The sequence below is a fragment of the Myotis nattereri genome (genome assembly GCF_964212035.1).
Source record: "Myotis nattereri genome assembly, chromosome: X".
NCBI lineage: Eukaryota > Metazoa > Chordata > Mammalia > Chiroptera > Vespertilionidae > Myotis > Myotis nattereri.
In genome coordinates, this window is record NC_138078.1 from 96,910,508 (window position 1) to 96,924,877 (window position 14,370).

General features: G+C 39.5%; 1 protein-coding gene across 2 annotated transcripts in view; it reads left to right on the forward strand.

Moving 5' to 3' along the window:
- RNF128 (ring finger protein 128) overlaps positions 1-13,488 on the forward strand; it is a gene marked incomplete at its 5' end in the record, with an annotated part of 147,813 nt that extends 134,325 nt beyond the window's left edge. For both annotated transcript variants that reach the window (XM_081115345.1, XM_081115344.1), the window contains one exon: positions 12,073-13,488. In XM_081115345.1, the coding sequence (XP_080971471.1) occupies positions 12,073-12,206 (134 nt within the window). In that variant the 3' untranslated portion in view covers positions 12,207-13,488. The remainder of the gene's footprint in view (positions 1-12,072) is intronic.
- Positions 13,489-14,370: the final 882 nt, after the last annotated feature.

The following is a 14,370-nucleotide window of genomic DNA, read 5'->3' on the forward strand; positions in this document are numbered from 1 at the left end:
GAGAGGGGGCAGGCTGGGCTGAGGGACGCCCCCCCCCCCAGTGCACGAATTTCATGCACCGGGCCCCTAGTTACATATATGTCCTTATTTCCCCATTGCCCCCCCACACCCCCTCCCCATGCCCTCACCCCCCTGGTGTCTGTGTCCTTTCCATGCATACAAGTCCTTTGGTTGATTTTTCCCCCTTACCCCCACCTTCCCTTACCTTTCCTCTGAGATTTGATGGTCTGATCCATGCTTCTCTGTCTCTGGATCTGTTTTTGTTCATCAGTTTATGTTGTTCATTATATTCCACAAATACGTGAGATCATATGATATTTACCTTTCTCTGACTGACTTATTTCGCTTAGCATAATGCTCTCCAGTTCCATCCATGCTGTTGCAAATGGTAAGAATTTCCTTCTTTTTTACCACAGCATAGTATTCCATTGTGTAGATGTACTACAGTTATCTAATCTACTCATCTGCTGATGGGCTGTTTCCAAATCTTAGCTATGGTAAATTGTGCTGCTATGAACATAGGGGTGCATATATCCTTTCTGATTGGTGTTTCTAGTTTCTTGGGATATATTCCTAGAAGTGGGATCACTGGGTAAAATGGGAGTTCCATTTTTAGTTTTTTGAGGAAACTCTATACTGTTCTCCACAGTGGCTGCACCAGTCTGCATTCCCACCAGCAGTGCACAAGTGTTCCTTTTTCTCCACATCCTCTCCAGCACTTGTCATTTGTTGATTTGTTGGTGATAGCCATTCTGACAGGTGTGAGATGGTACCTCATTGCTGTTTTGATTTGCATCTCTCAGATGATTAGTGACTTTGAGCATGTTTTCATATGTCTCTTGGCCTCTTCCTTATGTCCTCTTTCGAAAAGTATCTATTTAGGTCCGTTGTCTATGTTTTTGATTGGGTTGTTTATCTTTCTTTTTTTTAAGTTGTATGAGTTCCCTGTAAATGTTGGAGATTAAACCCTTACTGGTGATAACATTGGCAAATATGTTCTCCCATGTGGTGGGCTGTCTTGTTGTTCTGTTGATGGTTTCTTTTGCTGTACAGAAGCTTTTTATTTTGATGTAGTCCCATTTGTTTATTTTCTCTTTAGTTTCCATTGCCCTAGGAGCTGTATCATTGAAGAAATTGCTTTGTCATATGTCTGAGATTTTGCTGCCTGTGTTTTCCTCTAATATTTTTATGGTTTCCCATCTTATGTTTAAGTCCTTTATGCATTTTGAGTTTATTTTTGTGTATGGTTCAAGTTGGTGGTCTAGTTTCATTTTTTTGCACGTGTGTGTCTAATTTTCCCAACACCATTTATTGAAGAGAATATCTTGACTCCATTTTATGTTCTTGCCTCCTTTGTGAAATATTAATTGAGCATAGTGGTTTGGCTCAATTTCTGGGTTCTCTATTCTATTCCATTGGTCTATATTCCTCCTCTATTCCTCATCTGGATGAATGATAGTAACACCCACCCATGTGCCTCAAACCTGAAACTAGGGAAATCCTTGATTCTTCCCTCTCCCCTTTCTATTGATTCAACATACTTTTTCTGTAACCAATTCCCTAATTTCCAACCTTAATTTCACAGTCATAGCTTGAGTCACTATCTTCTCTCTGCCCATTTCTTCCCTCTGCCTCCCCCCAAAATTGGAGAAGCCCAGTCTAACTCCTGTTCCTCCTTTAAAACATGCCTCCCTTTGAGAAGCCTCCCTTGACTTCTATTAATCAAGGTCTATCCATGTTCATGTGTGGCCCTATGTCTGCTTCCATATAAGCTCTATCGCATTTATTAACTGAACTATATTAAAACTTTTAAAAGTTCCTTTGGATATGGACAGTATCTTATTATTCACTGGTTTATATCCACAACTAGCAGTCTGCCACATAACAAATAAATGTTGAGTGAATGATCACCTAGAATAGATATAATTTAATTTTTAAAAATATTTTTTATTGATTTCAGAGAGAAAGAGAGAGGGATAGAGAGAAATAAACATCAATGATGAGAGAGAATCATTGATCAGCTGCCTCCTGCACACCCCCTCTGGGGATCGAGCTCACAACCTAGGCCTGTGACCTTACCAGCAATCGAACTGTGACCTCTTGGTTCATAGGTTGACACTCAACCACTGAGCCATGCTGGCCAAGTCTAGATTTAATTTTATATGTGATTATGTATTACTAGTTTGGGTATCTTGCCTGTTAACCATTGATTATTATACTGATAGTTGACTTAAATAACTTTGTAAACATATAATTGATTAATATATGTCTGCATGTCCAATCATTGTGCTATGTGCTATTAGAGCACTGGTTTTCAACCTTAAGCATGCATCAAGTCACCTGGAGGGCTTGCTAAAATATAGGGGCTACCACCCGTTTCTGACTGAGTAGTTCTGGGTTGGGACCTGATAATTTTTATTTCTAGTAAGTTCCCAGGTGATACAGATGCTGCTGGTCCAGGGACCACAATTTGAGAACCACCAAATAAGGGTGTTAGTTCTTAAACCTAGCTATACATTGGAATCACCCAAAGAAACTTTAAACATTACTGATGCCTGAGCTCTACCCCAGAATGGTTAAATCATAATCCATGAGGGGTGAGGACCAATACAGGTTTTTTAAATTTTATTAATTTTAATTTGAAATAATTTCAGGCTGACAAAAAAAGGTTTAAAATATTACAAAGAATGCCCATATGCCTATCACCCAACTTTTCCAAATGTCAACATTTTATATAACCACTAGAGGCCCGGTGCACGACATTCGTGCACTGGGGGGTGTGGGGGTCCCTCAGCCCAACCTGCACCCTCTCCAATCTGGGAGCCCTCAGGGGAGCCCTCTCCAATCCGGGAGTTTCTGTCTGTCTTTGCAATCATATGAGCGAATTATAGGTGACCGCAACTCAGTTTGGTTTGTTGCTCACAGAATAATAGAGGCTTTTTTTTTCTTTGCTTCATTGGTGGAGATTTCCTGGAAGTTTTAGGATATCTTCCCTTTAATTTTTCCTAGACGCTCTGATTTTACTTGTCTCTCACCTTTGCTTTCCCTCCATCCCCCACCGCAACAGTAACTTGCTCCAGGCTCACTTTGCTCTAGTGTAGTGGTTCTCAACCTTCTGGCCCTTTAAATACAGTTCCTCATGTTGTGACCCCCAACCATAAAATTATTTTTGTTACTACTTCATAACTGTAATATTGCTACTGTTATGAATCGTAATGTAAATATCTGATATGCAGGATGGTCTTAGACAACCCCTGTGAAAGGGTTGTTCGACCCCCAAAGGGGTCGCAACCCACAGGTTGAGAACTGCTGCTCTAGTGTCTAGGAGATCTGTCTGCCACCAGAACTATGATTCCCAGCATTCCTGGTGCTCCCCGCGCTCTGGGCTTCTGCTTCTGGTCCTGGGGCTGCCACCAAAACTAATTCCAGAATTCCTCATGCTCCTTGAAATCTTGGTTTTCCCTTTCTGCTCTGCCCACATCCCAGGCCTCCCACTCTGCCAAGTCCTCCAAGCTGCCAGCTCTCCCTCTCTGTTCTCCATCTGGCAGCTTGGGGAGCCAACTTCCACAAGCTGCTCTATTCTCTGCCGGCTCTGCCACTCTGCTCTCTGCCCAGCGCCTGTGTATGCAAATTAACCAGCCATCTTTGTTGGGTTAATTTGCATACTCACTCCTGATTGGCTGGTGAGCATAGCAGAGGGATGGTCGATTTACATGTTTCTCTTTTACTATATAGGATATGAAATTATCAAAACCAGGCAATTAACTGATAAAATATTAACTAAACTGTAGATGTTACTCAAATTTTATCAATTGATCCAACAATGTTCTTTTACTGTCCAATGATCACACATTGCCTTACTTTTTTTTATTCTTTCCCCACCCCCAGCCTTATTGAGATACACATACTTAATATATAACATTGCATAAGTTTAATGTGTGCAACATAATGATTTGATATTGCAAAATGATTACGACATTCATGTTACTTAAGAAAACCATCATCTCACATAATTATAAAATTTTGTGTATGGTGAAAACATTTAGGTTCTACTCCCTTAGCAAATTTTAAGTACATAATACAGTATTGTTATCTATAGTTGCCACTTTGTACATTAGATCCCCAGAACTTATTAATCTTATAACTGGAAGTTTCTACACTGTGACCAACATTTCCCCACCCTGGCAACTACTAACATACTCTCTGTTTCCATGAGTTGGGATTTTTTTTTTTTTAGATTTCATATATAAGTAAGTTCATGTAGTATTTGTCTTTCTTTGTATGACTTATTTCATTTAGCACAATGTTCTCAAGGTCTATCCATGTTGATGCAATGTGAGGATTTCTTTAACACTCATGGCTGAATAATAAATACTCTGTATATCTAATCATATTTTCTTTATCCATTCATCTGTCAATGAACACTTAGGTTGTTTTCATGTCTTGGCTATTGTGAATAATGCTGCAGTGAAGATGGAATGCAGCTATCTCTTCAAGATAGTGATATAATTTCCTTCTGATGTATAACCAGAAGTAGAACTGCTGGATCATGTGGTAGTTATCTTTTAATATTTTGAGGAACCACAATACTGTTTCTGTTTCCATATGAATTTATACTACCACCAACAGTGCACTAAGGTTTTCTTTCTTTTTTAAAAAAGATTTTAAAACATTTTTATTCATTCACTTTTTTTAAAAAATATATTTTATTGATTTTTTTACAGAGAGGAAGGGAGAGAGATAGTTAGAAACATCGATGAGAGAGAAACATCGATCAGCTGCCTCCTGCACATCTCCCACTGGGGATATGCCCGCAACCCAGGTACATGCCCCTGACCAGAATCGAACCTGGGACCCCTCAGTCCGCAGGCCGACGCTCTATCCACTGAGCCAAACCGGTTTCGGCTATTCATTCACTTTTTTAGAAAGGAAGAGACTTCGATTTGTTTTTCCACTTATTATGCATTCATTGGTTGATTATTGTATGTACCCTGACCGAGGATCGAACCCACAACCCTGGTGCATCATGATGATGCACCAACCAACTAAGACGCCTGATCAGGGCAGGCTTTCTTTTTTCTATATCCTCACCAACACTCATCTCCTGTCATTTTGATAATAGCTATTCTACCAAGTTTAAGACGATATCTCATTTTGGTTTTGATTTGCATTTGTCTCATGGTTAGCGATGTGGAGCTTCTTTTCATGTAATTGTTGGCCATTTGTATGTATGTATTTGGAAAAATATCTATTCAGTTCCTCTGTCCATGTTTTAATTGGATTTGAGTTTTTGTTTTTGTTGTTTTGTTTTTTGGGTTTTTTTGCTATTGAGCTGTATGAGTTCCTTATATATTTTGGATATTAATACCTTATGTAATATATCGTTTGCAAACATTTTCTCCCATTCTGTAAGTTGCCTCTTCATTCTGTTGTTTATTTTTCTGTGTAGAAGCTTTTTAGTTTGTTATAGCCCCACTTGTTGATTTTTGCTTTTGTTGCTTGTGCTTTGGTGTCATAGCCAAAAAAGTTTTCAAGATCAATGTCAAGGAGCTTTTCCCCTATGTTTTCTTCTAGGAGTTTTAGGGTTTTCGTTCTTATGTTTAAGTCTTTAATCCATTTTTAGTTCATTTTGGGGAGTGGTATAAGGTAGGGGTCCAGTTTTATTCTACTGCATGTGAATATACAGTTTACCCAACACCATTTATTTAAAAGACTATCTTTTCTCCATTGAGTGTTCTTGGCTGTCTTGTCAAAAATAAATTGACTGCATATGCCTGGGTTTATTTCTAAGCTCTCAATTCTGTTCCATTGATTTATGCTTCTGTTTTTATGCCAGTACCAGACTGTTTTGATTACTATAGCTTTGTAGTATAGTTTGAAATCAGGAGTGTGATGCCTTCCACTTTGTTGCTTATGCTATCTGGGGTGTTTTATGGTTCCATTTGAAGTTTAGGATTTTCTTTATATTCCTGTGAAAAATGCAATTGGAATTTTCATAGGGAGCATATTGAATCTATAGATGGATTTAGGCAGTATGGGCATTTTAACAATATTAATTGTTATGATTCATGAACATGGGATTTTTCCATTTATCTGTGTCTTATTCGATATTGTTCATCAATGTTTTATAATTTTCATTGTACAGATTTTTCACTTCTTTGGTTAAATTAATTCATAACTACTTTATTGTTTTTGATAAATTGATAATCCTATTGTAAATGGGATTTTCTTTAATTCTCTTTCAGGTATTTCATTACTAGAATATAGAAATGTAATAATGGTTTTTGTATGTTGCTTTTATATCCTGAAACTACACCAGGGATTCGCAAACTTTTTTTGTAAAGGGCTAAATAGTAAATATTTTAAGCTTTAAAGGCCATAAGTCTCTGTTGCATTTTTGTTTGTTTGTCTTACAACCTTTTAAGAATATGAAACCACTCTTAGCTATGGATTTGGCTCACAGACCATTTGCTAATCCTAGGTTAAAATCTAGGTTAATCTTGTACTCTCTTTGCCCTAGCCTTAGAATCAGCCATTTCTTCCAGGGGCCTTTTATTGGCGAACAACATTTTAAAACCAAGATCTGGGCACTAGTTATGCTCATTGCTACTGTGGTGTCATTGATATTGACCCTTTTAATGAACAAAACTGTTAAATATCTACTCATGCAAATATATGCACACATTTCATGCATCTATTCATCTGTCTATCCATCCATCCATCTGAAATACAGTGAGCTCATAATGAAATATCCAAGCCAGAACCCCAGAGTTTATTTTAGCCTTCCTCTTTATTTGTAATTTCTTTCCCTGACAGTGAGAAACCTGGCTCTCATTATCTACAATATATTTGTTCAATCGTAGAACACACAAAAATAGTTTCAATATTGCTAACTCACAACCCTGGGAAAAAATTTTTCACTAACTAGTGTGTAGTTATTTTTGTTTTTAGCATCATAGGATATAGTCAAAATACTGTTTTCCAATGTTATTTAAGTTAATCCTTTTCTTCTCCACTATCTTCAGGATGGTTATATATTTCGTCTGTTATATAATTAATAGGGACCCAGTGCATGAATTCGTGCACCTTGAAAGGAACTGTGGGCTGCAAGGCTGCAGTGGGCACAGGGGCAGGTCTCAGCCCATCCTCCACACCCCCGTCCAGCCCCTCCTGCTGCAGCCCCCAGTCCCCTGTGTGCCAGCAGCCCCACTCCCGCTGCCGCCACTCCCCCACACTAATGGTGCTGGCCCCACTCACACCCACTGACAGTGTGTAGCAATTGGGTCTGGTGCCAGCAGTGGGTGTGAGTGGGGCTGGCGCCATCAGTGGGTGCGAGCAGTGGGTGTGAACAGGGCCAGCGCCGGCAGCAGGTGCGAGTACCAGGAGGGACTGCACAACACAGGAGCAAAGAATTTTCAGTAACCACCAGAGGCTTTCCCTGATGACAGCGACTGGTGCCCCATCTTGGTCTGGTGCCCTCGCTCACCTGCTCCACCATCCCGTTGAAGCCAATGCCCGCCATGTTCCGCTCTGCCACCTGCTGCCTATGCCCACCATGTTCTGCACGTGCCCCCTGGTGGTCACCACACGTCATAGTCACCAGTTGTTCAGTTGTTCTGCCATTCAGTCTATTTGCATATTAGGGTTTTATATATATAGATGTTAATTTGTTACCATTTCCATTCCATTCTGGGCACTCTCCCCAACTTCCTGGTTGTTGTTGTTTTTGTCTATCTATATATGCATTTGAAAAAGCACAGGTAATTTTTAAAGTGTCCAGGTGAGTTTACAGTAGCTAAGATCTGGAAACAGCCCAATTGCCCATTAGTAGATGAGTGGATAAAAAAGCCATCGTACATTTATACCATGGAATACTATCCAGCAGTAAAAGAGAAGAATTTCTCTTTTTTTAATTAAATTTTTATTGTTCAGATTATTACAGTTGTTCCTCTTTTTTCCCCCATAGCTCTCCTCCACCCAGTTCCCACCCCACCCTCTGCCCTTACCCCTCCCACTGTCCTCATCCATAGGTGTACGATTTTTGTCCAGTCTCTTCCTGCACCCCCACACCCCTTTCCCCCTCACCCCTTTTCCCCCAAGAATTGTCAGTCCACTCACTTTCTATGCCCCTGATTCTATTATATTCACCAGTTTACTCTGTTCATCAGATTTTTTATTCACTTGATTTTTAGATTTACTTGTTGATAGATATGTATTTGCTGTTCATAATTTTTATCTTTACCTTTTTCTTCTTCCTCTTCTGAAAGTATACCTTTCAGCATTTCATCTAATACTGGTTTGGTGGTGATGAACTCCTTTAGCTTTTTCTTATCTGTGAAGCTCTTTATCTGACCTTCAATTCTGAATGGTAGCTTTGCTGGATAAAGTAATCTTGGTTGTAGGTTCTTGCTATTCATCATTTTGAATATTTCTTGCCACTCCCTTCTGGCCTACATAGTTTCTGTTGAGAAATCAGCTGACAATCATATGGGTACTCCCTTGTAGGTAACTAACTGTTTTTCTTGCTGGGGTCCAACCCCAGCGGGTCCAGGGGTCCCCAAAGGTGTGGACGGAGTCGGCGAAGAAGGAATGACACGGAGACAGCGTTCAGTTGATCAGCAGCCTAGCCAGGATCTCCAGCCAAGTTCTGGTCTCGATCTCCAGAGAGGTTCTGCTGTTTATTGTCTTGTTACATCCGTATTTATACCAGTTGATTTTAATCTTGTCAATTTCTATTACAAAGGTTAGGGCGTTTCTTATCTCCATTCCAGGGAGTAAAGATTATGTAGCTTAAGCGTGATTGTTTGTAGTTAAAGTGATTAACTACCTGCCTGGCACTTAGTTAAGGAGTTTCATCCCCTCCCTAACTTCAGGGAAAAATCCCTACCTGGGGAAACAACCTTTCTCGGAGAGGTGACCTTGGTTAAAACACACAGCGCTAAGGGGAGCAAACATATTAAGAACAGTATGCTATATACGCCAGGTCCCTTGAAACATATGCTGTGCAGATGTTTCTATCCTGCAGCGACTGTGTCAAGCAGCAAGGATGGACCGGCTTCCGGCATTTTCTCTTGCTGCTTTTAAGATTCTCTCTTTGTCTTTTGCCCTTGGCATTTTAATTATGATGTATCTTGGTGTGGTCCTCTTTGGATTCCTTTTATTTGGGGTTCTCTGCGCATCCTGGACTTGTAAGTCTATTTCTTTCACCAGGTAGGGGAAGTTTTCTGTCATTATTTCTTCAAATAGGTTTTCAATATCTTGCTCTCTCTCTTCATCTGGGACCCCCATACTTCGGGTGTTGGTACGCTTGAAGTTGTCCCAGAGGCTCCTTACACTATCTTCATATTGTTGGATTCTTTTTTCTTTTTGCTTTAATGGTTGGGTAGTTTTTGCTTCTTCACATTTCAAATCTTTGACTTGATTCTTGGGATCCTCTTGTCTGCTGTTGAATCTCTGTATATTATTCTTTATTTCAGTCAGTGTATGCTTAATTTCTAGTTGGTCTTTTTTCATATCCTCCAGGGTCTCACTAAATTTATCAGAGGTTTCTAGAAAATTCTTGAAAAACCTTATAACGGTGGTTTTGAACTCTATATCCAGTTGTTTCCTTTCCTCCATTTCTGTCATTTGTGACCTGTTTCTTTGTCTCCGCATTTTTTATGCTTCCCTGTGTTGGTAGAGTGGCTTTGTGTGCTAGGTGTCCTATAGGGCCCAGTGGCTCAGCCTCCCCAATTATCTGAGGTGGACACTCTTGGTGCACCCCTTTGTGGGCTTTGTGCACAGTCTTGTTGTAGTTAAGCCTTGATTGTTGTAGGTATCACTGGGAGGAATTGACCTCCAGGCCAATTGTCTGTGAGAATCAGCTGTGTCTATGGTGGGAGAACTTCTGTGCTGGAGACACCCTGATGGGGCAAGACTTGCTTCAGTGGGGCTTTGGTGCTCACTGAGTCTGCCCCCTGAGTTTGTCCCTTATGGATCTGAGGAGTTGTAATCTGGATGGTCCCACTCTGACCATGGGGCACACTGGCTCTTGGATCTCTAAGGAGGTGCTAATTTAGCCTCTGCCTGAGGCTACCCCGCAGGAGCTACGAAGAGATCTGCAGTTTCCCCTTCCTTGTTTGGGGTTTGGAGGTGCCCAGATGAGGCCCAGCTGTGAAGGAATGCAAGGTGCTGTGGGGCCTTGGGCCTTCTCTTGGAAGTTCTGGGTCTGTCTGGCCCAGCTGCAGTTTATTAGGTAATTTTCAGATTGCAAAGGGACAGGGCATTCATATGCAAAAGACTCTGCAGCAGCTTGGGGGGGCGGGGTCTCAGGGAATCAACAGGGTGGAGCAAACAGCTGTGGCTGATCCTCAGCTCTGCCCTAAAAGATCCCGTGTCTCAGTGTCCCAGTAATCGCTACAAGCTCCTCTGAGAGAAAGCCACCCTTGAGTTTCAAGTTCTGCCCACTGCCAGAGAATCCAGTTTCTCCCCGTATGAGTCTGGGTCCCCAGAGACTTCCCAGAACTGGCATTCAGAGCAGTCTGGGGCTTGTGACTCCCTCCCAATTAAAAAAGACAGCCACGTCCTCAGTTGCTAGCCATTTCCGCGCGCGCCTTCATACATCTGCACTTTACTTCCACACCTCCTCTGAGTCTCAGTGTGCTTTTCTCTTTCCTTCTAGTTGTAGAATTTCCACTCAGCCAGCCTTTCTGTAGTTCTGGATGATGTCCATTTTGCCTTTTAGTTGTATTTTTGAAGTTGTTGTGGGAGGCAGCAATTTCCGGTGTTTACCTATGCCACTGTCTTCAGAGAAGAATTTCTTTATATATATATATATATTTTATTGATTTTTTACAGAGAGGAAGGGAGAGAGAGAGCCAGAAACATCGATGAGAGAGAAACATCGATTAGCTGCCTCCTGCACATCTCCCACCTGGGATATGCCCGCAACCCAGGTACATGCCCTTGACCGGAATCGAACCTGGGACCTCTCAGTCCGCAGGCCAACGCTCTATCCACTGAGCCAAACCGGTTTTGGCCAGAGAAGAATTTCTTACCCTTTGAGACAGCATGAAGAGTATCATACTAAGTGAAATAAGTCAATCAAAGAAAGACAAGGATCACATGATCTCACTCATATGTGGAATTTAAGTAACAAAATAAACTGATGGAGTAGATCCAGAGACATGGAAGCATGGAAGAGAGTGTGGAATCTCAGAGGGTAGGGGGGGAGGGTGAGTGGGTGGGAGGTAATCAACCAAAGACCTTGTATGCATATATGCATAACCCATGTACACAGACAGTGGGGTAGAGAGGGCCTGGGGTGGGGGCTGGAGGTGGGCTGCAGGGGCTTGGTGGGGGAAAAGGTGTACATATGTAATACTTTCAATAATAAAGGTTTAAAAAATAAATCCTATATAATAAAAGGCTAATATGCAAAACTGAATGGCGGAACAACTACTCCCTATGATGTGCACTGACCACCAGGGGCAGACGCTAAACTCAGGAGTTGCCCCCTGGTGGTCAGTGCACTCCCACTGGGGGAGTGCCACTCAGCCAGAAGCTGGGCTCACTGCTGGTGGGCCTAAGCCATCAGTCGGACATCCCCCAAGGGCTCCCAGACTGTGAGAGGAAGCAGGCTGGGCTGAGGGCCTCCACCCCCCCCTCCCCACTAAGTGCACGAATTTTGTGCACTGGGCCTCTCGTAAAATAAGTAAAAACATCACTATAATTATATAAATAAATAAATAAATAAATAAATAAATAAATAAATAAGTGTTCAGGTGACTGAAATGTGAAGCTCAGTTTAAGAACTATTATATTTAGGACAGAAAAGAAACAGAAGACATAACTTTTGCTCTTAATGGGTAATCTAGGCAAAAGTCAGCACCCATGTGAATTTTAAAAAGATAATTGTAAATTAATATAATTATGCCCTAAGTGTTTTAAGTAAAACATAGCAGAAATCATATAATTATTAATGGAACAGAGAATAAGTATTAGACAAGAAAGGCTTCTTAGACATGAGTGTTGATTTTTGTCTGAAAGAAGAGAGGGTTAAAATCATCCTAAAATTGTTATTTCTTTCTAAAGATGAAAATCTACAGCTGGTAAACCATGAAGCAAGTTCTGTGGCAGTGGATGTTGTTCCTCATGTTGACAACCCGACCTTTGAAGAAGATGAAATTCCTGATCAAGAGACTGCTGTTCGAGAAATTAAATCATAAAATCTGTGTCAATAGAAAACTTGAACCTTTAGTAATAACAGAACTGCCAATCGGGGCCTAGTTTGCTATTAATAAACTGGATAAATTTAATAAAGTAAGAATGATATTGAAAGTGCTGAGATGACTAATATTATGCTATACTTAAATAGCTTAAAATATTTAACCTATTAACTTTTTTTCATAAACTCATTATAATGTTTTTCATAGGCTAGTTTCCTCCCAATAGTGATAGCAAGATTTTTAAACATTCAAAACTCTCTTCAAGTAGTCATGTTTTTCATTTATAACAGTTTTCTTATAAAAACATGTTGCTTTTAAAATGTGAAGTAGCTATAATTATTTTATTTTATGATAGTATATTAATTAAAAATCTACTACTTTAGCTTGGGCTATATGTGTCAGGGTTTTTCTCCAGGTGCTTATATTGATCTGGAATTGTATTGTAAAAAGCAATGCAAACTTAGGCTAATACTTCATCAAATGTCTAATTAAGCTACATTAAGTTGATAGAACAAGATTAAAGCAAAACAATCATTTTAACTATTCTTGTTTTTTAAATTAGGCTAAATGTACTTCATGTAAGTCGAGCATAGTTTATCAGAGAATATGGACTGGACTGGATTAGTTGGTATATTAGTGACACTAATTTGGCACAAAATTATGGACAAAAAGTTTCCTTACAAAACTGCTATATAACTATTTCTCAGACTTTAATAATGGAATTTTCAAAAGCAGAATATATAAATTATCATACTAAGTGAAAATGATAAGTCACACAAAAAATTAGTAATTGATCTTTGTATATGAATTAGTCTACAGAAATAGTCTGAAGAAGATGTTTTCCAACTAATGTTGACTTTAAAATTGAGTTTACATTTTACTTAAATAGGCTAAAATTACATTAGGTAAACTAAAATTCTGCCCAGGTAGCTATAAATTTTGTGAATGCATTTTCTTGGTGTTTGAAAAAGAATTGGGGGAGGGGAGAGAATTCCAGGTGCCTTAATATAAAGTTAGAAGCTCATCCACCAAAGTTAAATAGAGCTATTTAAAAATGCACTTTATTTGTATTTTGTGGCTTATCTGTGGTTTTATAATTTTGTTTCCAGTGCAGATTCCAGCAGAATTTAGGCAAAGGCAGAACAGACATGTATTTTTTTTTTGTTTGCTAAATGTAGAACAGATGAAACCATTGCATTCTTGTACACTGATTTGAAATGCTGTAAATATGTCCTGATTTGTATTGATTCTCTTTAAATATAAAATGTAAATAAAATATTCCAATAAATTTTTGTGTATGGCATTTAGTTTAACAATCATATATTAATTTTCATATATTCTTGGATTGTGGAGGAAAAGGTAATTTATATATTTCATCAATATAAACTAAAATGTTAGTATTATATACATTTACAAATTTCATTACATAGAAACCTTTGCCATTACAATATAACTGACCCTACCATGAATTATTTTAAAAAATCAGCAAGGTAAATAATAAGGTTACATTAACCTTATGATAATATAAGGTTAGGAAAAGATGTTGATGCCAGTCCATTTTTATACCACTGAAGACTTAAGGCCATTTTATTACTTTAAAGTTTTCTTTTCCTTCAGCCTTCTCTTTGGCAGTATGATTGTTGGGAAGCTATTAATGAGTTAAGTGCATCTCTTTTTTTTCAACAAATTATTTTTTAATATATTTTTATTTGTCTCAGAGAGGAAGGGAGAGGGAGAGAGAGATAGAAACATCAATGATGAGAGAGAATTATCAACCAGCTGCGTCCTGTATGCCCCACACTGGGTATCAAGCCCACAACCCAGGCATGTACCAACCAGGAATCAAACCATGACCTCCTGGTTCATAGGTCGATGCTCAACCACAGAGCCACACTGGCTGAGCAACATCTTTCTTTTGTCAAACATGTTAAGAATAAGCATGCTTGGAACACCTTAGAACAGTGGTTCTCAACCTTCCTAATGCGTTGACCCTTTAATACAGTTCCTCATGTTGTGGTGACCCCCAATTTCATTGTTACAAATTGAACATAATTAAAGCATAGTGATTAATCACAAAAACAATATGTAATTATATATGTGTTTTCCGATGGTCTTAGGCGACCCGTGTGAAATGGTCATTCGACCCCCAAAGGGGTCGCGACCC